General features: G+C 39.1%; 1 protein-coding gene and 1 long non-coding RNA gene across 4 annotated transcripts in view; one reads left to right on the top strand and one right to left on the bottom strand.

The window, feature by feature from the left end:
* Positions 1-312: 312 nt before the first annotated feature.
* On the bottom strand, positions 313-4,620 carry LOC118988384 (uncharacterized). Its single transcript, XR_005066758.1, has 3 exons — positions 4,398-4,620; positions 4,192-4,294; positions 313-661 (listed from the first exon to the last, which is right to left on the bottom strand). It is a non-coding gene; the product is annotated as an uncharacterized LOC118988384 (long non-coding RNA).
* A 232-nt stretch (positions 4,621-4,852) lies between these two features.
* The window catches only part of RTN4 (reticulon 4), a 77,822-nt gene continuing 58,165 nt past the window's right edge, over positions 4,853-24,509 (top strand). For 2 of the 3 annotated variants that reach the window (XM_037047918.1, XM_037047917.1), the window contains exon 1: positions 4,865-5,637. In XM_037047918.1, coding sequence (XP_036903813.1) covers positions 5,094-5,637 — 544 coding nt within the window. In that variant the 5' untranslated portion in view covers positions 4,865-5,093. Of the gene's footprint in view, positions 5,638-24,509 lie in introns of all 3 variants that reach the window. The other variant, XM_037047916.1, reaches the window with a different exon arrangement.

Below are 24,509 nucleotides of genomic sequence, written 5' to 3'. Positions count from 1 at the left end.
AGACTACAGTATATCCATCCTGTGTCTTTAACTCTTTCGGGGGGCATACATCATGCAAGGACAATCAACCTGTTCTGTGTATAATAGATGAGGTGTCAATTCAGCATTCTGCAATAAGCTATGCTACTAAGAGACGGAATGGGCTATTCCCCTAAGCAGTAAGTCTCCCTTTACCGAAAATGCTCGTGCACATTTGTATCTGATTTGTTTGGTGCTGCATTCCCTTGTCTTGAACAGGGCTTGGTGCAGAGTAAGTAGCCAATAAATATTTCACGTACGAATGAATAAAACACAAAACAGATGATGTTTCAATTAGCTTTTGCTGTGTAATGAGTCATCCCAAAGGTAGTAGTTTAAAACAATAGTGATTCATTATTTTTCATAATTCTGTGGATTGGCTTGGCAGTCCGAGATAGTCTCGCGTCCCTGGGACATCGGCTCTATGGGCTGCCAGGTGTCCCTCCATGTGTCTATCATCTTGGCCCTTGGCACTCCACTGGCATGTGCGTGGAAGTTGTGATGTCTCTGCTTTAGGCTTGAAACTCATTTCCAGAGCATTCTCTTAGTCAAGAAACGTCACAAGCCCAGCTTAGGTGAGGAAATGGATCCAACTTTTTGATGGGAGTTGTTGCAAAGAGCAGAGCTTGTGGCCATTTTGAATCTACCACAAATGACCACATTAAAAAAAAAACCAAACTTCTGTAGGAATATGACTGAACCTGCACACCCAGGCACATGCCCTCCCCAGGAATCAAACTGGCAACCTTTTGCTTTGTGGGAAGACGCCCAACAAACTGAGCCACCACACCAGTCAGGGCTGCAGGGAATTCTTATAATGGGAAGAAGATTGGTCAGTCTGACTTCCCAGAGTCCTTCCAACTCTGAAATTCTATGATTCTGCGAGGCTGAGTGGATCTCTTACAGGGTTCTAAAAGAGAACAATTATTACCTGGTATCTGAAAACTAATCTTCTACATTTGGTAAGAAAATTGCCAAGATAATTCATTGAATAATTATTTTCTAACTATTATTAAGATCTAGAATTTATGTTCTTCTTTTTACCATTTCAAATACCCACCAGAATTTTCTTATTAGTGAGAGGGATATTTATACTTAGTCACACCAATTTATAACTTTACTTTTAATTCTAATATAATAGCAACATTTTCCTTTATGTTTTTTGTTGGCCATTCTATGAACATTGGATACACTCTTTTTTTTTTACACTCTGTCTTTCTTTTTTAAAAAGATTTTATTTTTAGAGAGAGAGTAAGGGAAGGAGAAGGGGAGGGAGAGAAACATTGGTGTGTAAGAGAGAGAACGACAGTTTGCCTCTTGCATGTGCCCAGGACTAGAAACCCAGGCCTGTGCCCTGACTGAGAATTGAACTGGCAACCCCTTGCTTTGCAGAACAGTTTACACACCAGTCAGGGACTCTTTACTTTCATTCATCCATCAAACACTTAATTTTTCAGACATCACTGAGATCAATAATAGAAAATTCTTGTATTTTTTTCTGCATCAGAGGACAGTGCTTATATTACTGTCTCAACATTTACTGCTACTTACTGTTAAAGTTGCAAATATGCCATTCTTCTGTAATTTTTCTTTTATGACACTCTTAATAAATATATTTCCTTGTGACTATTTTGGTAATAGACCATACACAGATATATGAATGCAGAAATATCATATAAGCAATTTGCACGTAACTTGAAAACCCTGTGTTCTATTAAAAAACCTCAGCACAATCATAGTGAGAAAACCAGTCTGGGGAAGACTGAACTGCTAATAGCTAAATTAGGACAACAGAAAAAGTTCGCACCATAACATTTGGCTAGAATATTTTTATTTGTGTATGCACTTACACTTGAAAATCATGCCTGTGTTTGATCATTTTGACACGTCTTTGACAAATACTTGGAACGATTTATCATTTCAAGTATTTGAAAGTTTGGCATTTCAAACTTATCATTGTAGTCATCTGTTTTGTTTAAATCTTTTAGTTTGGCATTAAATCTCCTGCCTCTAAATTCTACACTGATACTTCTCTCTTCCTATATTCTTCCCAGCCCCTCAAACAGATCACAAACAAAAACTGATAGCAAGTCGTAACCATTTTGCATAAATAAAGCAAATTTGTCTTTGTGGGGTTGATATGCCAGGTGTTGAACGTATTGTTGATGATTAACCTGATGAGGTTGCATTGCCAGGAAATCGTATTATACCTTTCCCTTTAAGGAATTAATGAACTTGCTTCCTTAGTTTTGCATTTACAGAAAAATCAAACAGAACCGTTCTCATCTACTCCCATGTCATCCCCCTATCCACAGTTTCCCCTATTACTAATATCTTTCATTGATGTAACATATTGATGGGTTACAAGCTGTGAATCAAATCGATGTGGTATCTGCTAAAGTCCACAGTTTACATTAGGGTTCTTTCCTCGTGTTGTACAGTTCTGGGAGCTTTGCCAAATGCATAATGCCACGTACCCTTCCTTCATCACTGTATCACACAGAATAATTTCATTGCCCTAAAAATCTCCTGTGTTCCACCTATTCATGCCTCTTCCCTCCCCCAGCCCCAGCCTTTCCTTTTTAACACTCTAATTAAATGTAGGGTAATATTAATTAGTTGGAGTTAAGAATTTGCTTAAATAACCAGTGATTCCCCATGGCAGTCAAAGTTTCTCAATCGTTAATTTAGAGTAGCCCTATCCCACAAAAATACAGGGTGCGGCAGAAGTAACGCCTGCTTGAGTGTGGTCGGTGGAGTAATAACATGGGTCTAATAATCTATAGTTTTAATTTGAACATTTCACCTAAAATGTCGTATGTTGTGCTTGAGTGTGATATTGTTATGATACAGAATTATATGCTGGTAATTTTGTAATAAAAGATTTTGTCATAAAAAGGGGCATTATTTGTACTGGACCCTGTATAATGGGAGTCATATATGTATTTAAGATTTCCTAGAAGCTGCATTAAAAACATTAAAAACAGCCCTGGCTGGTGTAGCTCAGTGGATTGAGCGTGGGCCTGTGAACCACACGATCACAGTTCGATTCCCAGTCAGGGCACATGCCTGGGTTGCAGGCCAGTTCCTGGCAGGGGCCAGTTCCCAGCAAGGGATGCACAAGAAGCAACCATACATTGATGTTTCTCTTCCTCTCTCCTTCCCTTCCCCTCTAAAGATAAATAAAATATTAAAAAAAAACATTAAAAAGAGCCTTGGCTGGTGTGGCTCAGTGGAATGAGTGCCCGCCTGCGAACCAAAGGGTTGCTGGTTCAATTCCCAGTCAGGGCACATGCCTGGGTTGCACATGCAGGTCCCTAGTTGGAGGTGTATGAGAGGCACATGAGAGGCAATGGCACATGAGAGGCAACGGCACATTGATGTTTCTCTCCCTCTCTTTCTCCCTCCCTTTCCCTCTGTCTAAAAATAAATAAATAAATAAAAACAAAAAAATTTTAAAAGTAAAATGAAATTAGATTAATAATAATACTCCCAATGTATCCAAAATATTAATCAATTCTAATATGTAACCAATATAAAGATTGAGATTTTTTGATACTAACTCTAAATCTAATGTGCATTTTAAACTTAAAGCACACCTCATTTTAGACTAGTCACATTTCGAGTGCTCAGCAGCCACAAGAAGCCAGTGACCAAGACTGGACAGTGCAGGCCTAGACTGTGAGCACCTTGAAAGCAGGTTATCCTCCCGGCTCCAGGATCTCCAGATCAGGCCTGCCGTATAAAGACCTTTGGAAGGTATATGAGAAAGATAAAAGGGCTCTCTAAACCTCTAGGTGTCAATCCTTGTGTATCCTGCAACCACTATCTTTAAACTCTCCAGTTTTGGAAAAAGTGGAATGGGAATCATGCGCATTCTGGCATATCAAAGAAATACTGGGCCGCCTGAGTCCCAGAAAGCCTGAATCATCTGAAAGTTGACTCATGAGGCTAAGGTGACGGAAATGTAATATGAATCAGATTTGCCTTCCAAGACACCATCATTCCGTTTCCATTTTCTCTCTCTGCTCCCTCTCTCTTTGGGTGACTCATCCTCCCACCTCGTGAGAGTCCAGCGTCCTGCAGATCTCAAAGTTCTCCAGAATATGAGCGGACTTTCAAAGGGTCCCGCCCAGATCTCCAGATGGTCCAGCCCAGTTCTGTTTTGCCTACCTCATGCAGGGTGTGCAATTTAGACTGAGAGTGACCTTAATCCTGTCAAAAAAATTAATTTATTTTTCTTTTGAGGTCGTGATGGTAGAAGTGATGAGGTGTCCTGGGAATTTAAGTTTGAAAAAATAGATAAATTTTTATTTCAAAATCTTAAAACGTTATGTGTATTGCAATCCTTAGGGCCTACTTTACAGTGCCGTTAGTACCTTTGTCCACTTTGGGTTTTTTCCTTTCCTGGGAGGAAAGTTTCCACTTCTAGTCCCCAGGATAACAACGCCCTTCCGGTGCCGCGCCATAAACCCCTCCTGCCCCTCAGTGCAGGCAGTTGGCTCGCTTAGCAAAAGCCGTACTCTAACGACAGCCAGACAGACCTCCAGGCTAGAGCAAGGCCCAGACCCCAGCCCACATCCTCAACTACCCAAGGTAGAGGGTGGGATTGCCAGTTCCAAACCCCGCCCACCGAGCGCAACGCAGCCGGTAAGAGAGAGGAAGCGTAAGGAGACCCACCCACTTTCTTGTCTTATCCTTCCCGTTGGGCCGATTGGTTGTCTTTCGTCTCTGTCCCATAGCCAATTGGCTCCCTCCCTCCCGCGCCAGCCCCTGCCTGCTGGGGCGGGATAGCGGGGCGTGCATCACGCCAAACTGGGCGGAGAGTCTGCTGGCCTCTCTTCTTCGCTGGTTTGGGCGGCGGCGGCAACTGGGGACGGGGCGGGTGGCGCATCACGGGTGCGGAGGCAGGAGCAGCAGTCTCATTGTTCCAGGAGCCGTCGCCTCGCCAGGTCCCTCCGCTCTTCCGTCCTGCCCCTTTTGGCCCTCCCCAACCCCCACAACTGCCCGTGGCTCTAAGGAAAAGCGTTCCGGGTGGCAGCGACAGCTGCAGCATCATCTCCGACCTGCCAGCGATGGAAGACATGGACCAGTCGTCTCTGGTCTCCTCGTCCTCGGACAACCCGCCCCGGCCTCAGCCCACGTTCAAGTACCAGTTCGTACGGGATCCCGAGGAGGAGGAGGAAGAGGAAGAAGATGAGGAAGATGAGGACGAAGACCTGGAGGAGCTAGAGGTTCTGGAGAGGAAACCCGCCGCCGGGCTGTCGGCGGCCCCAGTGCCCACCGCCCCCGCCGCGCCCCTGCTGGATTTCGGCAATGACTTTGTACCCCCGGCGCCCCGGGGGCCTCTGCCAGCCGCGCCCCCGGCCGTCCCGGAGAGGCAGCCGTCTTGGGACACGAGCCCCGTGTCGTCCGCGCCATCCATACCCACTGCTGCCGCAGCCTTGCCCTCCAAGCTCTCCGAGGACGACGACGAGCCTCCGGCCCGGCCTCCCCCTCCTCCCCCGGCCAACGTGAGCCCCCAAGCTGAGCCCGCATGGACCCCGCCAGCCCCGGCCCCCGCCGCGCCCCCCTCCACCCCGGCCGCGCCCAAGCGCAGGGGCTCTTTAGGCTCAGTGGGTGAGTGCCTATCCCTCCTGCCTCTCGCAGCCGCTCGCGCCCCTCCCTCTTTTGTGTGCGGCCCCTGCTGCTCCGGCGGAGCCCCCCTTTCTGCCCGGAGGAGGCTTTGTCTGCGGACCTTGGGGCGAAGGCGCCCTCCCCCACCCTTATGGGAACCACGGGGAGCTGGGTGGGGCGGTGGTGGAAGCCCGGGCTTGTTTTTTGTCTGTCGGGGTATCGGGAAACACGTGCACCCGCTCGCTCCCAGGTTCTTCCCTCTAGTCTCCAGTCCACTGCGTCCCGAAAGTTAGGCACCCACCCACCCCTAGTTGGATTTGGGCGTGTATCGAGGAACTCGGGTTGTAGATTCATTGGGCGGGCTTGGTTCTGGTGTGAGGATGGAAAGGCCTTGGCGCCTTAATCTTTTGTCTACCCGCCTGGGTTTCTCCTAGGGAAAAGGTACAGTTTCGCTGCTAGTCTGCTTGCCTACATTTAGCCCCGGTCCTCATCCTCACCCCATCCCTGGTCAGCATGGCCTTCAAGCATTTCACCTCTCTTTCTCTCCTCTTGCCCTGGTGTGGAGCTGGCCCATTGGAAAACGTCCACACTGACCCAACTGCAGTGAAGGGAGAGCGCCTCCAGTGGTGTGGCGCGTGGAGAATTGGGAAGGAGAGAGTTCTGGCGACATTCTGCCACCGCCCAGTTTATCCGCACCAGCTAAACCTAGCTGGGGAAATGGGATCTGGGCATTGTGTTCCGAGGGAGCGCCGGTTTGCCAGGGCCTCGGCTGCAGAGCAAGAGGAATTGCAGTTAGTGTGGACAGGTTTAGGCTATTAGTGCATCATAATTGAGGCTAAATGATTGATATTCTTTAAGAAGGGAAACCTGTGGATTCCTTTCCGGGAATAGGCCAGCTAAACTTGAGGCAGACTTACCATGAGACTTAATGAAGTATTTTGAGATGGGTTTTCATATATTGATTAAACTCTTTCTTGAAAGTTAAGTTGGAGATAGACTGAGACAAATTTGCATAATCTGCATATAGTCTTCAAGTCTTCATTCACGAGTAACTGATGGTACATGGCTTATTTCTTTTTAAGAACATCTTTGGAAATTATTTTAGAAGATAAAAAATTCAGAGTTTAACTTATTAGGCAAATTATTAACTTACAAGGAGCTTCTTACTTTTGGGACAGAAAGTGTCCCAGTAACAGTAGGTAGGACCTTTCTTTATGTATAAAAGGTCAAGAATCAGGAATCGAAGCCTTGTAGAATTTTAGAAATGGTTGTTTTTCTAGAAAATGAGTCTGAAGTCACAGTTTTTTTCTTCCATTCACTCCTGCTTGACAATGGGAAAAGAATTGTGATGTCTCATTTTAATATTGACATCCCCCAAGGCATGACTCAAAGCACTATTTACTACACTAAATATATTAGAAAATGAGGATGTCTTAATCTTCCCTTTCCCCTGAATTTAAATTACATTTGAGAGAAACTAAGCTGAGGTAGAAAAATACAAAGTAACAAGAAATATGCTGAAGGAAAATTTAATGATTAACAAAAGCATTCTACATCTGGTCATCTTACATGCTTGAGTGGGAACGAAGAGAAGAGTTATTTCTTTGGACATCAGAGGTTCAAGAGTGACAGCATTCTCTTGGAATTTCGACTTTTGGAATTAGTGTGGAAGACAAAGAGGAGACGGTATTGTCTTCCCAGGGACTCTGTGTGGTTCCCTAGTTCTGTATTGATAACCTATCTGGAAACTAGTTCCTTGAATTTGGTTATGGTCATGGGCATGTAAACCATTTCAGTGAGTCTAGGTTTCTTTTAATCGCTCATTCAGCTGATCGTTGTTTCTCTGCCAAGAGGTAGGCACTGGTGGGCCATGAGGGTATAGCAGTAAGGTACATGTGCTCCCCGGGGGGTAGTTGTAAGTACTGGGTTGGCCAAAGAAGTCTTGTCTGCTTTTTTCCATAAATGGCACATTTTTTATTTTCACTAGTAACTTTATTCATTTGGATATTTTGAGTGTGTTGGCTCTCTCTCACGTGGAATAACATTGATTGTTCTCAGTAATGTCTTGATTTGATCTTATCAACCTCACTTGGTCTACCCGACCATAGAGCATTGTCCAGCGAGAAATCTCCAGAACGAAGCTTCACAAACCACTTTTGACTGGTTCAATGAGTCACAGCACCTTCTCCACAAATCTCTTTTTGTGTTTCAGTTGTGTTTTTATTTTTCTTGAAGTACTAAAGCATAATATGTGATAAGTGTTACATATTTTCTTCCATCTTCAATATTAAAATTGCTACACAAAAATGCACCAGTTTTGGTAAGTATTTTTAAAATGTGTGCTGGTATGACAGCTCTCACAATATAATCTAGCAGAATTGTTTCAAATGAAGTAAAAGGCAATAAGTGCTACTAGAGCCATCTTACAGACAAAAACAAATGAACTTTTCTGGCCAACCCAACACTTAAATGAGGAGCTCAGAATAGTGTGTTATGAGGAAAATAAACAGGATAATGGTGTAGAAAATGACTGGGATGTGTGGGGTCATTTCTAAGGCCCTTCTGAGGAGGTAAGATTTGAATTGCAATAAAAAATTTCCGAGCAACTCTTAGGAAGCAAAAGCCCTGAGGCAGGAATGAACTCTGAGAATCTAGTTAGAAATAACTAGTGAGAAAACTTAGGAAGGGGAGAGAGGTAGGCTGCACTTAGATCTCTAACAGTCCAGTGTCAAAAGATTGGCTTTAAAAAAAATGCTGTTTACGTTAGAAATATGCTCCTTGAGTAACTGTAATTTTGAAGCAAAAATACAAATTCAAAGATTTAGAAGAACTGAGAGGGCTGATGGGAGAGTGTCAAGGTGAGGTGAGAAATGTGTGGAGCTCGGTTAGAAACAGACCAGCCTGGTTGGAAGAGGGTTGATCCGTGACACTTGTGTGTTTAACGTTGTCATTCACACTTTTTGTGTAAACTCTGATTTGCTGTTATGCTTAGAGCATCCTCATTGTAAGGCAGTAACTGAAGTGAGAAGGAAGCCTCTCACGTCATGACCATTTTTCACTCTGAGAACAATTGGCTTCAGGTTGTGGAAGTGGTTGGTTGACCTAGGCTTTGAGGAAATAGGAGGGAAACCGGGTACAAATTAGGTTGAGAGAAATGCAAACATCATTAAGAGTTGCATTGAACTGCTCTCTGGACATATTCTGGAGCAGTGTTAATTAGGATCGAAATGTGTGGTAGGTCTGCATTCTGAAGGGTATTGGATGTCCAGTTAAGGAATTAGGGTTTTATCCTGCTTTTATTCATGCTCTGCTATCTACAGTTGCTCTTGCTTTTGGTAATTTATATTAGGAAACCAAAAGTGTTTTTATTGTTGTTTCCAAAATATAGTTATTATTTTTCAACTGATTTACTGTGTTAGGCATTGGGAAGCCATTGAAAATTATTGAACTGAGGCCTGGATGACATCATGAAAAATGTTAAAAAAGAGGGAATTGGTGACCATATTCTAGATAGGCTGGAAAGAAAAACAGGGGAACTATTTAGAAAGCTTTAGCCATAGGTCTGAGACAGGTGAGTAGAGCCTGAACTGCTTCATTACTAGTTCAGTGAAAATGGAATAGGAGGGAAGCAAGATATTCTTTGGTTGTGAATTAGTATTTTTATACTTAGGTTACAAAGAGGCTTAATGAAAGAAGAATTGATAGGACTTAGAGGCCATGAATGTAAATGCAAAGAAAAGAATGATGGTGCTTATTAAATCAATTTCAGAGACTGTCCAAAGTTGTTAATTGCAATGGAAATTTGTATGGAATTGGATATTGCTATAAGTATAGGGTTATTATGTCTTGGAGATGAAAAATTATTAGTCTTTATAAAGTCATTTATTATATGATCATTTATATTGGTATAGGAGCACATATTAGAAATGTTAAAAGATTTTCTGTGATAATATATTTTATAAGATGCCTCTAAAGAAAGAGAAGTCGTGCCCTATTCCCCATCTTCCTTCCATTTTTATCTAGCAAATGATAACAAGGACTGATGAATTTAGAGATTCTGAATAATTTCTTTCGTTAAGCCATTTCTTATTTTCTAACTAGGAACAAGTGGCATACTCCTTTTGGATTAGATGAATTATTGTGTATATTTCACATTGGTTCCTAAGAAGCACAGTATCAAGTTTATATGCCTTTTGGTAACTAGCAAACTCTTTTAAATCCCTTTTAAAATGATGTAATAAACCCTGGCTGGTGTAGCTCAGTGGATTGAGCGCAGGCCTGTGAACCAGACGATCGCAGTTCGATTCCCAGTCAGGGCACATGCCTGGGTTGCAGGCTAGTTCCCGGCAGGGGCCAGTTCCCAGCAGGGGATGCACAAGAAGCAACCGTACATTGATGTTTCTCTTCCTCTCTCTCCTTCCCTTCCCCTCTAAAGATAAATAAATAAAATATTTAAAAAATGATGTAATAAATATATGGAATCTTTGGTAAATATATAATTACAGGGTATGTGGAAAAGTATTTAGGAAATGTGCTATTTTATACTGTATCCCTATAAACTTTTGCTTATATTAAGTGAAAGGTTTGCTGTATTACATAAAACATTTCTAAAAAGGGTCATGTTATCTATTGTCCAAAAATTAGCTCTGTTTTATGTGTAATCATTCATAATATACCTAGAAGCAATTTAATTGAAAACTTACTGATGCAATTTATTTATTTAAATATTTATTTATTTTTAGACAGAGGGGAAGGGAGGGAGAAAGAAAGGGAGAAAAACATCAGTGTGTGGTTGCCTCTTATGTGCCCCCTACTGGGGGCCTGGCCCACAACCCAGGCATTTGTCCCGACTGGGAATCAAACCTGCAGTCCCTTCAATTTGCAGGCGAGCACTCAGTCCACTGGGCCACACCAGCCAGGGCTCAAGGCCCCAACTTAAATGACACCTTTTAAAGGTATTTTGTTAGCCCAGGATACAAGTGCCAACCAAATGGATCTATTTTTTGACTTTTCTTTGAAGCCTCCGATTAAGTAGAAGTGTTGCAGATACATTATTCTTATAATGCATTCTTTGAGACTTTTTGTTCTTGCTTCTAAATATGACCCTAGAAGGTCCCCCTGAAAGTGATAGCACCAGTGATGGGGACTGTAAGGGCAGAACACAGTTCATCAGCAGCGTTTAAATGGGTTAATGTGACCTTCGTGTACATAGGCATGCAAGATGGTGAGACCCAGCTTTACTGATGCTGAGGTCTTCTCAGGACTGATGGACTCACCATTCTTTTAAACTAAGGAGGAGTCGATAATGTCGCATTTGCATTTAAGCTGATGGGTTTTGGTTTCTTGGTGTGGTTATTGTTCATTTTGAAGTTGCTTTCCTCATGTGTTCCTATAACATTCTGTTCTTACCTCATATATCTCATACCATATATATGGTAATAGTATGCTTGCTTATCTCTAGTCTTTACCAGACTGTATGCTCCTTGAGTAAAGGGGCTCTATTACCTTTTTCCTTGAGGAAAAGAACTACATGATATTATAACTGCATTGCTGAGCAGAGATGTGGTATAAGCACTCAGATATTTGTTGAATAAATAAAAAATTATAGATGAATCTTCACATTTTGGATCTTCACATTGGATCTTCACATTCTGTTTAATTCCAGAATTACCAAAATATTTTCCGACAATAAAATCCTAAGTCTTGCCCTGGCTGCTGTGGCTCAGTGGATTGAGTGCTGGCCTGTGAATTGAAGAGTTGCTGGTTCCATTCCCAGTCAGGGCACATGCCTGGGTTGCAGGCCAGTTCCCAGCAGGGGACTCACGAGAGGCAACCATACATTGATATTTCTCTCCTTCTTTCCTTCCCTTCCCCTCTAAAGATAAATAAACCAAATCTTAAAAAAAACGTTTTATAAAAAAAAATTGTTGATAGACGATGCCAGATTGTACTACAAAGAGTTGTTACAGCCTGTGTTCCCACCAATAATATGTTACAGTACCTTTTCCCTTTTGCATTTGCCAATACAGTAGATTGATAAACTAATAAATGGTATAACAGATTTTTGAAGAACTTTTATTTCCCAGTATTTTTCTAATGGTCTTAGGTGCTATATGTTTTAGGTGCCAGTGCATTTTTCTGGCCACAGCCCTGATGACTTACGCTGCTCACTCCCCGCCCCCTCTGCTGCTGTTACCGATGTGGGAGCACTTGCTCTGTGGTGAGGAGGTGCCTTTGCCGTACCTATGTCTCAGAAAAATGCCTCCCGTGTCTTTTCCTGGTATTTTTATGATTTTATTTTAACATTTAATTCTTTCTACTGTAGTTAATTTTCTAGAGAGAGAAGTAGTGATATAATTTTTTAATGTGATTTCCCACTTGTTTCGACACTGTTTTCTTTATTATGTATTTTTGAAATGTGGCTTTTGTTATATACTTGTTGTATGGGTGAAATATTTTCTTCTTCATTTTCTTAATTGTTATAACTTTTATTTACTTTAATCTTTAAAAATTTTTTCAATTACAGTTGGCATTCAATATTATATTATTTCAGGTATAGGCGTAGTGGTTAGACATTTATGTAACTTATGAGGTGATCCCCCTAATAAGTCTAGTTCCTATCTGATGACGATACATGGACTATAACTTTCAAATGAAATACTAGCTGATAGGACTTTTCTGCAATTATTTTCCTTGCCTTGTGCATGTATAATTTTCTATCTGATCTTTACAGTTTAGTCTCTTGTCCCTCTGTTGGAAGCATAGTGGTTACATTACATTTATGGATTAAATTTGGGAAGAATTGATAGTATTGATAGAATTTTTAGTATTGATAGTATATACTTTTTCTACCAACACATGGTTTTTATTAACATGTACTTAAAAAATTAGCTTATAATTATATGAAATGTAGACTTTAAAGCATAAATATTAAGTACTCTAGGCTGCTTGGTAGGAAACACTTGAAATACTGGGCTTTTGTTCCCCTTTTTCCAAGTGATTAGAGACTGTTAAACGTAAGTCCTCCTGCTTTTTTCTTTCTAAAATATTTTTGTTGCAAGATGGGAAGCAACATTCTTTCTAGTACTGGAGTAGGGGCTGTAGTTGCTAAATACTGGGTTAACTTTTTAGCTCTCCCTGAATCTTTTACTCAGGTGGACCTCCAGTTTTATTTAAAAACAGTATTTCTTTAATGGCTTGTTCTTATTGATGCAATTGTTATTTATAACTAAGGAGGGCTTATAAAGTTTTGTTGTTTATACAGATTTGGTAGTTGTCTGGTTCCTTGGAAGTTCAATATTAATTAAGAAAAAGTTAACATAGTCTTTTTTGTTGTTGTGTTTTGTTTTTGAATACCAGGCCCAGGGCTGTATAATGGGGATGGAAAGATGAGCAGGGATGGTGCTTATTAGAGGTGTAGGTAGCAGATCGAGGGCAAAACACAGGCTCCTAGTTGTCAGGACTGCTGTCTCCGAGTCAGAGGAGTCTTGTGCTCGAACTGCAAGAACAGTCACGTATTTACTGACCTGGCAACAGCTTTTGTGAAAAGAGAAAAGAAACCTTGCTTGGGTACCAGGTCTGCCTGCACATTTTTACTCCCTAACTTTACAGATCGACTCAACTTGACTGATTAGAAGATGCTGTCATTAAATTTATTAAGTTTATTTATCTCTTGCGTTTTGACAGCCTTGGGTGAAGCTGACCTAGAACATGAAAAAAAATTAAGCTACTGGAGTTACTATCTAGAAAAGAAGGGAATTTACTTTTTAAAAATTCTGTTCTTTGTTCTGAGGAGGTTATTAGACATAGTTAAACCTATCATATAAATCCCTTTTATAAATAGCCTTTGGAATTCTCAGTCTCAACTAATCAACATTATTAAAATTATACAAAGTTTTATTATGATACCAAGGTCTAATATTTAAATTTGGTTTAAAAATAAATTTTTATACAAAACAACTTGATAAAAAACTTTGTTAGATGCTTTTTTTGTATAGGTGCATTATGAAAATGAGAAGATCCAGTGTTTCATTGTTATGTGTTATAGGTCATCTATACTGTACACACCATAGGTCTTCCCTAAGGGTAGGTCTGTAAGGTACAACTTTTGAAGAGGACAGGAAACTACCACCTACCAACATGCTTTCTCATTTACCCACTATATTCCATCAAACTTTCTGGAGTCCTTCTCACTAAAATTTTGTTAATGAAACATGTCGCAGGAACTGTAGTTAAGTTTGGTATTGATAGAATCAAATGTGTACATTTCAATGGTCCGCTAAAAAAATTGTGGGTAAAACTATGGTTAAAATAGCTTCAGTATAATAGAATTTTAGTATATTTACATTGCCTTATTTCTTTTTTGGAGGGATTTAAAAAATTAGTTTTACGTCTTGTTATGGAAAATTTGAAACATAAAGACAGAATAGTGAATGAAATCTCATTTAGACATCACTGAGCCCCAACAGCGAGCAGTCCACGGCCAGTCTTGCCAATCCCACACCCTCATAAATACTTCGCCATGTACCTTACAAACTGTGAGTCCTCTTTTCCAAGTACAACCACAATACATACATACTCTTGATCAGATACTTCCCCAACATATGTAGTAATAATTAATTATCATCAAATATCTGGCCAATGTTTATATTTTCTATTACACAGTGGATGTTCTAACTGGTCTTTTTGTAAAAAATAGTTTAAAAAAATCAGACTTCAGGTAAGGTCCACACATTACAATGGAGTGGTTTATTTTTTAATAAGTCTTATGGGTTCTCCCTTGCTTACTTGTGCACTCTCTGAAATTTGTTGAAGAATGCACATATACTTTTTTCATTTTAATGCTTTTATTTTCTTTAGTTGATAGTCATTTTAATGTTTTTATTAAGATATAACGTACATACAATAAAATGCATAGATCTTAAGTTTTGGAAATTCTGTTTTGACAAGTGTATCCACTCAACCCACACGCCTATCAAGATGCAGAACATTTTCATCCTCCCAGAAAGATCCCTTGGGCCCTTAGCAGTCAAGGTAATTCCATTCTCGTCCCATCCTTCCCCCAGCCCCCCAGTCCCAAGCAACTACTGTTCAGGTTGTTTTCACCATGTTTTGCCTTTTACACAGCATCATATGAATGGAATCATAGAGTATGTACTCTTGTGTCTGGTTTTTGCATCCAGTTATTTTTTCACATTTTTCAGTGATGTGGCAGATATCAGTACTTTGTTCCTCTATACTGCTGAGAGTATTCCAAGATAAGAATATACCACAATTTAATTATTCATTCATTGTTAATGGGCCTTGGGATTACTCATAATTTTTGGCTATTATGAACAGTAGGATGCTATGAACATTCTTGTATGGGCCTTTTTTGTGGACATTTGTTTTCATTTCTCTTGGGTAAAAGAGGTAGAATTGAGTAAGAGTAGAATTGCTGGTTCATGGGATAGATACCTTTATAAAAAATTGCCAGAGTGTTCTCCAGACTGGTTCCACATCTACCAGCACTGTGTGGAATTAGGGTGGCTTCACATTCTCGCCAGCATTGGACATTATCAGTCTTTCTAATTTTAGTGGGTGTAGAGTTGTTTCTCATTGTGGTTTTAGTTCAGATCTCCCTAATGACTAATGAATTAGAGGACTTCGCATGTCTGTTGGGTGCTTGTATATTTTCTTTTGTGACATGTCCAGGTAATTAGCCCATTCGTACCTTGGGGTGTGTGTCATTTTTTTACCGATTTGTAGGAGTCTTTTGTCAGATCTATGCATTGTGAATATATTCTCCTAATCTGTAGTTTACTTTTTAATTTTATTGATGGTTTCTTTTGACGAGTATAATTTCTGCTTTTGAAGAAGTCTTAATTTATCAAGTTTTCCTTTTATGGTTCATGTTTAGTGTGCTAAGACACCTTTGGCTATTCCATGGTTGTGAAAACACTGTATTTTCTTCTAGAAGCTTTATAGTTTTAGCTTTTGTGTTTAAATCTGTGATCCATTTTGAATTAATTTTGTCTATGGGAGAGTTATGGATTCAGATTTACCGGTTTTTTCCATATAGATATTCCAGTGTCCCAACAGAATTTTTGTGGAAGAAATTTGTCTTTATTGATTTGCTTTGGTGCCTTTGATGAAAATTGACCATATTAGTGTGTGTCTTTAAGCACACAAATGCTCTGCAACTTACGGTGGTGGTTATTTCCAATAAACTCATGGTAAGTTGGAAATCCCAAGTCAAAAGTGCATTTTGACACTTAAAAATTGGTATGAACTTTCTCTGGCATTATTCCATGTCCCTTTACATAAGTGTGTCCAGCATTCAGGGTGGGAGTGTGGGTGTGGGTAGAAGAGTGGGATAATGAGGAAGAGAGGTGGAGAAGAAGGAGAACAAAGATTAGCTCATTAAATATGATTTTTTACAATGCATTTAATACACTTAACCTATTAAACATCATAGCTTAACCCAGCAGAGGTTGTGGCTGATCTGAGAGATACAGATTCTTCTTAAATATTGTTACATATATTGGATGCATGGGTTAAAGCTCATGACTAGCTCTGCATTTGTATGTGACTAAAGTTAAGCCACAATGTAAGCTGTCAGTTTGGTTATAACACATATTTCCTAAGGGTGCGTGACACTTGATAGTAAATTGTCTCTGAGAGATACCACCTTGAGCATAGCAGTTTTATTTGTGATGACTGTTACAAACGTTTTGCAAAGCCAACTATTGAAGATTCTGATTACATAATGTTAAAGATATTTTTGAGGTTGTATTTCTTAGCAATGACTAAGTTTCTGTTGTTTGAAAAGAAGTTTTTATTTGTGTTTAGTAATTTCTAGATTGCAACTGTAAGTAAATAAAAAGTCTTGCATTTTATTATATAAATAAATGCAAATTTGCAGTGTTTTAATTTTTTTCTCCATTTCAGCACATACTGGTAATGAATGTATCTCTCGGATACACGCAACGTATGTTGTAATTTTTTTGACTGCAGCCTCTGCAGGGTTAACCTAGCTACCTTAAACACACTGAGAACACTTACACTTTGCCTGCCTATAGTTGGGCAGAATCACCTAACAGTGAACCACTGTAGAGCATCAGTCCTTCACCCTCCTGACCTGGGAGCTGTGGCTCGGCTGCCACTGCCTGGCGTCACCGGAGAATTGTACTGCACATCACTAGCCTGGCATAAGACCTAAAATTCAAAGTATGGTTTCTACTGAATGTGTACTGCTTTCCATAATGTCGAACCACTGTGAGTTAAGGATGTCTGTATCTATTTCATTCTATTAATCTGTCTATCCTTATTCCAATGCCGGACTGTTTTAATTGCTGTAATTTTACAGTAAGTCTTAAAATCAAGTAGCCTGAGTACACCGAGTTTTATATATATATTTAAAAATTATTTGGCTCCTTCCAAGCCCTTTGTATTTCCATATACATTTTAGGACTAACTTGTTCATTTCCACAGACTGCCACTGGGAATTTGATTTGGATCGTTATTGAGTCCAGAGATTAATATGGGGAGAATTGACATCTTAGGGTTTGAAATTTTACACTAGAACAAGCCAACAAATTCACCTGCCGTAGTTTCATGGGTATTGGCAGAAGACACAGAGACCTGGTTAGGAGCTCACAGCAGTGATTACGGCCAGAATATCAGCATTTTCTTCCCAGGTTCCCCGAGCCCCGTTTCGCACAGGGCAGCGCTGAGAGGGCCGAGCTGCACTTGTGTGAGTGATGTCACAGGAGAGCAACCTCGGGCCTAGAGAAAAGGTGTATTTCACTACCTAATAAGCTTGCCTGCCTTGTTATTGCTCAAGAGGAAGACACTGTCTCTGCCTCCAAGGCTGTTTGAAGTCTCCCAGTCATAAACACCAGATATATATTCCATACATAAAACACTCTGGTCTTCTTCAGTTTCTTTCTGCAGTGTTTTGTAGTTTTCATTGTAGAGCTTTTGTATCTCTATTGTTAAATTTCTTTCTTTTTTTAAAAATTTAATTCTGGTTCAAATACAGTTTTCTGTCTTGTATTCCCAGCCCTGCCCCCATATTAAATTTATTTCTAAGTATTTTATATTGTTTGTTGCTATCATGGATGATAATAGTTAAAATATTTTATTTTTCATTTGTTAGTTGCTGGTAAATAAAAACACAATGATTTTTGTATACTATTCTTGTAACAACCCTGCATTTTTCCTAAATTCACTTAGTATAGTAGCTTTAGTAGGGTTAAGTAGGCTTTTTTTAAAAAGATTTTTTATTTATTTATCTTTAGAGGGGAAAGGAAGCAGAGAAGGAGAGAAATAATCAGTGTATGGTTGCCTCTCATGAGTCCCCTGCTGGGAACTGGCCTGCAACCCAGGCATGTGACCCGACTGGGAATTGAACCACAATTGTGTGGTTCGCAGACCCACGCTCAATCCACTGACCTACACCAGCCAGGGCTTAAGTAGGCTTTTTTTAACCATAGAATTTTCTAACTACGTAGTGCTATTGTTTGAAAGTTAACATTGCTTTACTTTTCCCCTTCTGATCTTTATGGTATAAATGTAAGAAAGGAAGTACAGTAAAATATGTACAAAATTCTTTGCTTTATTCTGCCTTGTGAAGGAATGTGCTTAGGCTTTCATTCTTTTTTTTCTAGATGTCCTGTCCTGTAGGTTGAGAAAGCTTCCTTCTACTCAGTTTATTGAGAATTTTTATGAAATAGTATTGAATTTTAACAGATGCCTTTGGTATCTATTGAGACAATTACGACTTTTTTAGGCTGTTAATATGATACATTTTGAATGTTGAACCAATCTGGTATTCCTGGAATTGAACCCTTTTGGTAATGAATGTGCTTTTTATGAATTGCTAGATTCAAATTGCTAATACATTGTAAACGATTTTTACATGTGTATATGTAAGGGGTACTTTTCTGTAAATTAATTTTCTTGTAACTTCTGGGTTTGGTACTAATATATGAGATTGTAAGACATTTTGGGAAGTGTTTTCTCTTCCTCTATTTTTTAAACAAGTTTGTATAATCACCCTTAGATTTTATAGAATTTACTAGTGAAACCATCAGGGCTTGGAGTTTTCTTCATGGAGATGCTTTTAAATTACAAATATACTTTAAGTAATATAGGGCTGTTTAGATTTTCTATTTCTTCTTTGTCAGTTTTGGAAATGTATGCCTTTCAAGGAATTTATCTATTTCAAGGTGATGAGTAGACATCAAAGAATTTGTCCCCCACCTAAGTTGTCTAATTTTATCAACATATAAAGTTGTTTGTAATATTCTCTTATGTTTTTAAGATCTTTAGTGATAGTCCCTCTTTTATTTCAATTACTTGTTTTTATCTCTTTTTTCTTGTTAGTTTTATGGATGATCAATTCTATTGATCTCTTCATTTTTGGTTTCAATTATTTTTCTCTGTTGTTTGCTTGTTTTCTATAACATTGGTGGGTTTAACTCATTTCCAGTTTTATAAGGTGTATGCTCTTTGAATTTAATCCTTCTAAAAGCATTTAGAGCTGTAAATTTCTGTCTAAGCTTGCTTTAGCTGTATCCCACAATGTTCCATTATCATTTAATTTAAAATATACTTTCCCCTGTGATATATATTCTGTGATCCATGGGTTATTTAAAATTGTATAGTTTAGTTTCCAAACATCTGGGGGTTTTCCAGGTATTTTTGTTTTATGGACTTCAATTTAATTCATGTGGCCAAAGAACATACACTGATGTTCTTTAAGTTTTTAAGACTTAAGTTTTTACGTTTCTTGAGACTTGTTTTATATCCTGGTGAAAGTTTCATGTGTACTCCAGAAGAATGTGTGTTCTGTTGCTTGTAGCGTTCTGTAAAAGTCAGCTTAGTTCATTGATGGTGCCATCTAAATCATCCGAGACCTTACTGATTACATGCAGAGGTGTGTAGTCCATCAGTTCACTGAGATTTGAGTGCTAAGATTTTAAAATAAAAGTTACAGATTTGTTTATCTTGCTAAGATTTTAAAATAAAAGTTACAGATTTGTTTGTCTCCCTTTAGTTGTTGCTTCATGTGTTTCCTCTATGCCTTTCCCATACACCTTTAGTGTTGTTATGTGTATATTTAGTCATGTCTAGTGACTCCTTTGTTTTTACCAAAAGCTCCTCTTTCTCCCTGACAAGCTCTAGGTAACACTCGTCTTTGGAGCACTTGGCTCGACATTAACATAGCCACTCTGGATTTCGTAGGCTACGTGTTTGGATGATATATCCTTTTAGATTCTTTTTAACTTAGCTGTGTTCTTACATTTACTGTGTGTGTACTTTATTTATTTATTTTTTTAAAAAGATTTTATTTATTTATTTATCTTTAGATGGGAAGGAGAGAGGGAGAGAAACATCAATGTATGGTTGCCTTTCGTGCATCCCCTGCTGGGAGTTGGCCTGCAGGGAACCGGCCTGCAACCCAGGCATGTGCCCTGACTGGGAATCGAACCGCGATCCTCTGGTTCGCAGGCCCGTGCTCAATCCACTGAGCTACACCAGCCAGGTGGTCTGTGTGTGTCCTTTAAATGGCATGTGGTAGGGTTTTTATCGAGTCTGAAAACCTTTGCCTTTTAATTGGGGCCATTTACATTCATTGTAATTATTAGTGTAGTTCATTTAGGTCTTTGTTTTCTCTTTGTCCCACCTGTTGTTTGTTTTATGCTTCCATGTACTTCTTCCATCCTTTGTGCTTTTATTGTTAATACATTTTCTTTCTACAAATAGTATTGTATGTTGTAATGATTTGAGCTTCAAAAATCTGTTATTCTTTAAAGAAATTAAGAAATGAGAATGTTTTGTGTCTACTAACATATTTGCCTTTCTACCATTATCATTTCTTCACGAAGGCCTAGATTTTTATCTGATGTCATTTTCCTTCAGCCTGAAGAGCTTTATTTAAAGTTTCTTGTAGCACAGGTCCCTTGGGGGTAATTTCTTTCAGGTTTTGTTTCCATAGTTTGTTTTTCTGATAATACCATTGTTGTCTTCACTTTCAACAATATTTTTGATGAATACAGTCAATCTTGTTATTTACAGAACTTATGTTTTATGAAGTCACAGAAAACACCGAATTAGCAAACACTGAATCATTGCTTCTGGGGGAATTACAGGGTTAGGTTCCTTATGACATGTAGTCATAGCATTTTTGTTAACCAGCCTATATATAACTTTGTTTTACACATGTTTCTATTTAAAGACATACTATTTACTGTATATTGTTGATCCATTAACATTGAACTTACAGCCAGCAGCATTGTGATTCATGTCTGAATGAAGTCCGTCAAACACATGTACTTTATAAGGTACTTCATGACCTTCTCGTGGCTAAGGACACTATACAGATCTTCAGCTCTGTGTTTAGAAGCCAATTTAAACAGCCAAATCACTAACAAAAGCCACAAAAATGTGAAAAGCTGTGGCACTAAGTAAGCTGGGAGAACAGCCTTTGTTTCCAGTCCGAGAGCTGAAGCAAGGAGAGGCGGGGCTTTGGTTTTGACCTCACCTGGGAAATGTGAGTGGGGCGGCTGGAGTATTTTGCTGCTCTGAGCATGTGTGCTTCTGTGCTATTGATTTTGGGATCGCCAGTTCAGCCAGTAACAAATTTGCAAGTAGGAAATCAGTGCGTAATAATGAGTGAGTGTATATAATTTTAGGTTGTTGATTTTTTCATCATTTTGAAGATGTCAGTTATCTTTTGGATTACCATATTTTGCCATGTATAACATGCACCTTTTTGCCCAGATTTTTCAGGGAAAAGTAAGGATGTGCATTATTCATGGGTATAATGGTTACATACCGTGGGTATAATATAAACCTAGGTGCGTTACTTTCAGTAAGAAGTCAGGTCATTCTTATTGTGGTCCCCTTGCCTTTTTCCTATTTTAAAGATTTTTCTTCATCTTTAGTTTTCAACAATCTGATCTCTACAGTGTATTTCTTTGTGATTTATATTTATTCTGCATCTTGGATCTGTAAGTTGGTATTTTCCATTACAGTTGGCAAGTTTTAGTCCATTATATCTTTATTCTTTGTGTGTGTGTGTGTGTGTGTGAGAGAGAGAGAGAGAGAGAGAGTCACTATTGCCTTTTGGGGGACTCCAATATACTTTAAATGCTTCATTATCTCAGGTTACTGAGGCTCTGTTCGTTCTTTCCTCCCTGCTGTTGAGTGGGTTTGGATAGTTGCTTTTTGTTGCTTCTTTAAGCTTATTCATCCTTTTGCACTGTCCAGTCTGCTCTTCAACCAATTTCATGAAGTTGTCTTTTACTTACTGTAATTTTCAGTTATGGAATCTCATTTGATTCTTTTTTCTAGTCTGTATTTCTCTACCAAGAATCTCTGTTCATTCATTATGTCCATCTTTTACTGTACATCTTTAGGAAAATCTCAATAGCTATTTTAATTTGTTTTAATGTTTGCTAATCCAAAGTCCACATATATCTGTGTTTTTTTATATTGACTTTTTCTTATATATTTTGTATTTTCTTTTTTCCATGTACAGTAATTTTTAAAAAATTTTATACTGGTTGTCAAGGGTATGGTGTTAGTTTTGTTCTGTCAGATAGTAAATTTTCTGGTAAATCATCTTGATCTTTTCAAGTCTTGATTTTAATGTTAGGGTGGGTTGAGAAGTTAGGAGTCTGCTGACTTTTTCTGTAAGGGTTGAGCAGCAACTATTTTAGGCTTGTGGGTTATGCAGTTTCTGTCTTAACTACTCATGTTAGTACATAAGTGAGTGAATAGGGCCCTCTTCCAATACAGCTTTCTTAGCCCATGAGCCGTATCTTGTTGATTCTGGTCTAGAGTATTCCTTACTTTGGGGTTGGAGTAGTCTCACTCTTAAGGTGTTCCTTTCGGGGGTTTAACTTTTATATCGGGGTGTTCTGTAAGATCTCCCCGCCCTGGCTGGTCAAAATTAGGTCAGGTCTTCCAGCACAGTCTGACCTCCAGAATATCCATTCAGCTCACAGCTCTATTGTGGTTTTTTTCTCTATTGTATTTCTCTGCTAGACCTTGCTGAGCCTTGTGCTGTGAGTTAAAAGGGAAGAGCCAAATATTTAAAGGGAACCCCTATCCAGATTTATGGAGCTCCTTTCTTCTTCAGCTGTTCTTTGTAGATTACCCTGCCCACAAATTTCAGATACCTCAGCAGCCTCCTCAGCTTAGCAAGAAGAGCACAGTATTCTTGGTTCTATTCTTAGGTCCTTCTTCCTTATGCTGTAGACCAGAAGGTGCCTTCAGGCAGACGGCCGGGCACTCATCTGGTGTGCTTCCTTCTTCTCAGGAATTACACTCCTTCCTGTACGGAAGTCATCCAGTGTTTTAAGACAGTTGCTTCATGTATTTTGCTCACTTTCATAGTTTATGTTGGATGGATTGGTCTGATATAATTACTCAGAGCTAGAAGCAGAAGTTCTCTATGGTTTAAAGTACAGCTTGTTTTATAAATTAGATATGGCTTTACTGACCAGTTATACATTTGGCTATAAAAAGGCTTTTTTGAAATGAGTATGTCAGGGAAAATACTGTTATAAGACTGTGTGGGCAGCCCTGGCCACATGGCTGAGTTAGTTGGAGTGTCATCCCGTAGAACAAAAGGTGGTGGTTCAATCCTGGTCGGGGCACATAAACCAGATTCCGGGTTTGATCCCCAGGTGGGGTGCGGTGTATAGGAGGTAACCGGTCTATGTTTTGCTCTACGTTGTTGTGTGTGTGTGTGTGTGTGTCTCTCTCTCTCAGATTTAAAAGAGTGTGTGTGCATATATATCTTTTAATGGACAGTAATAAATCAAAAACTGCTATACCTCATTTACTTTTTTAAAAAGTAATTTACTTAACAAAAAGAGAAATCTCTTTAGTGAACTTTAATTTTGAAACTGATCCTTAAAAGGACTCAAGGACATGGACAGAGGTGTGGTGATTGCAGGGGTTAAGGAGTATGAAGGGACTAAATGGTAATGGGGAAAAATACAATAAAAATAAAGTGTATAAGAACAAACAAGAAAGAAAAGAAACTGATCCTTGCGTGACGGAAGTAAATAGCCGTTAAAGTAGGTAGCCCTGCTGCAGTTTATCCAGATTTACATGCTAGGTTCAGGCTTAGGCCAAGAAATTAATATATTGTCAGGGCTCACGTGAGTAGATCATTTGGAAAAAGTTGATTTGTGAATGGTACATTTCATACTGTCATTGTAAGTAATTGAGTGATTCTGTTCATGTTACTGAGGTCGATAAGGAAATAAACGTGTATCTGATTATAGTGAAAAAGGTCAATTATAATCTTCTAACTTTGTTGTGAACTAGGAATTAAATGATAATTTCCTCACTTTGTGACTTGAATAAACTACTTAATTCTCTGAGCTTAATTGGAAATGTGGTAGAAGATTAACAAGAATAAGATAAGGATGAGCATGTTTTAGAAAGAAAGTTGGTAAGGCTCAGTGTGGCGAGTTTTAGCGATATGGATTCCAACAGTCAGAAATGCAGGAAGGGGGAGCATGGGCTTTGTTAGGAAGCCTCACGTGTGATTGGCAGGATGACCTGTGAGGAGCTGTTGAGATAAGTTTAGATTTGGGGCCATATGGGGCGGGGCCTTATTTGCCTGACTGAGCGTTTTAGGTATAATTCAGTGGATAACTGAAAGTCTTTAAATGTTTTTGAGCAAGAGAATGTATAGAATTGTCCTTTTAGAAATGTGAATTGATGGCAGTAGAGTAGAGAGACTTAATAGTAAAATTCTGGCTTTCTTTTTGTCTATTAGTGAAAACCTTTTTTTTTTTCTTTTTTTAAACATGCCACTGTGTTTTTACTTAGTATGGGTATCATTAAGCCCTTAATATTTATCTTTT

The sequence above is a fragment of the Sturnira hondurensis genome, unplaced genomic scaffold (assembly GCF_014824575.4).
Source record: "Sturnira hondurensis isolate 20B ecotype Veracruz unplaced genomic scaffold, ASM1482457v3 Scaffold0006413, whole genome shotgun sequence".
Classification (NCBI taxonomy): Eukaryota; Metazoa; Chordata; class Mammalia; order Chiroptera; family Phyllostomidae; genus Sturnira; species Sturnira hondurensis.
This window is presented reverse-complemented; position numbering and strand designations above follow the sequence as displayed.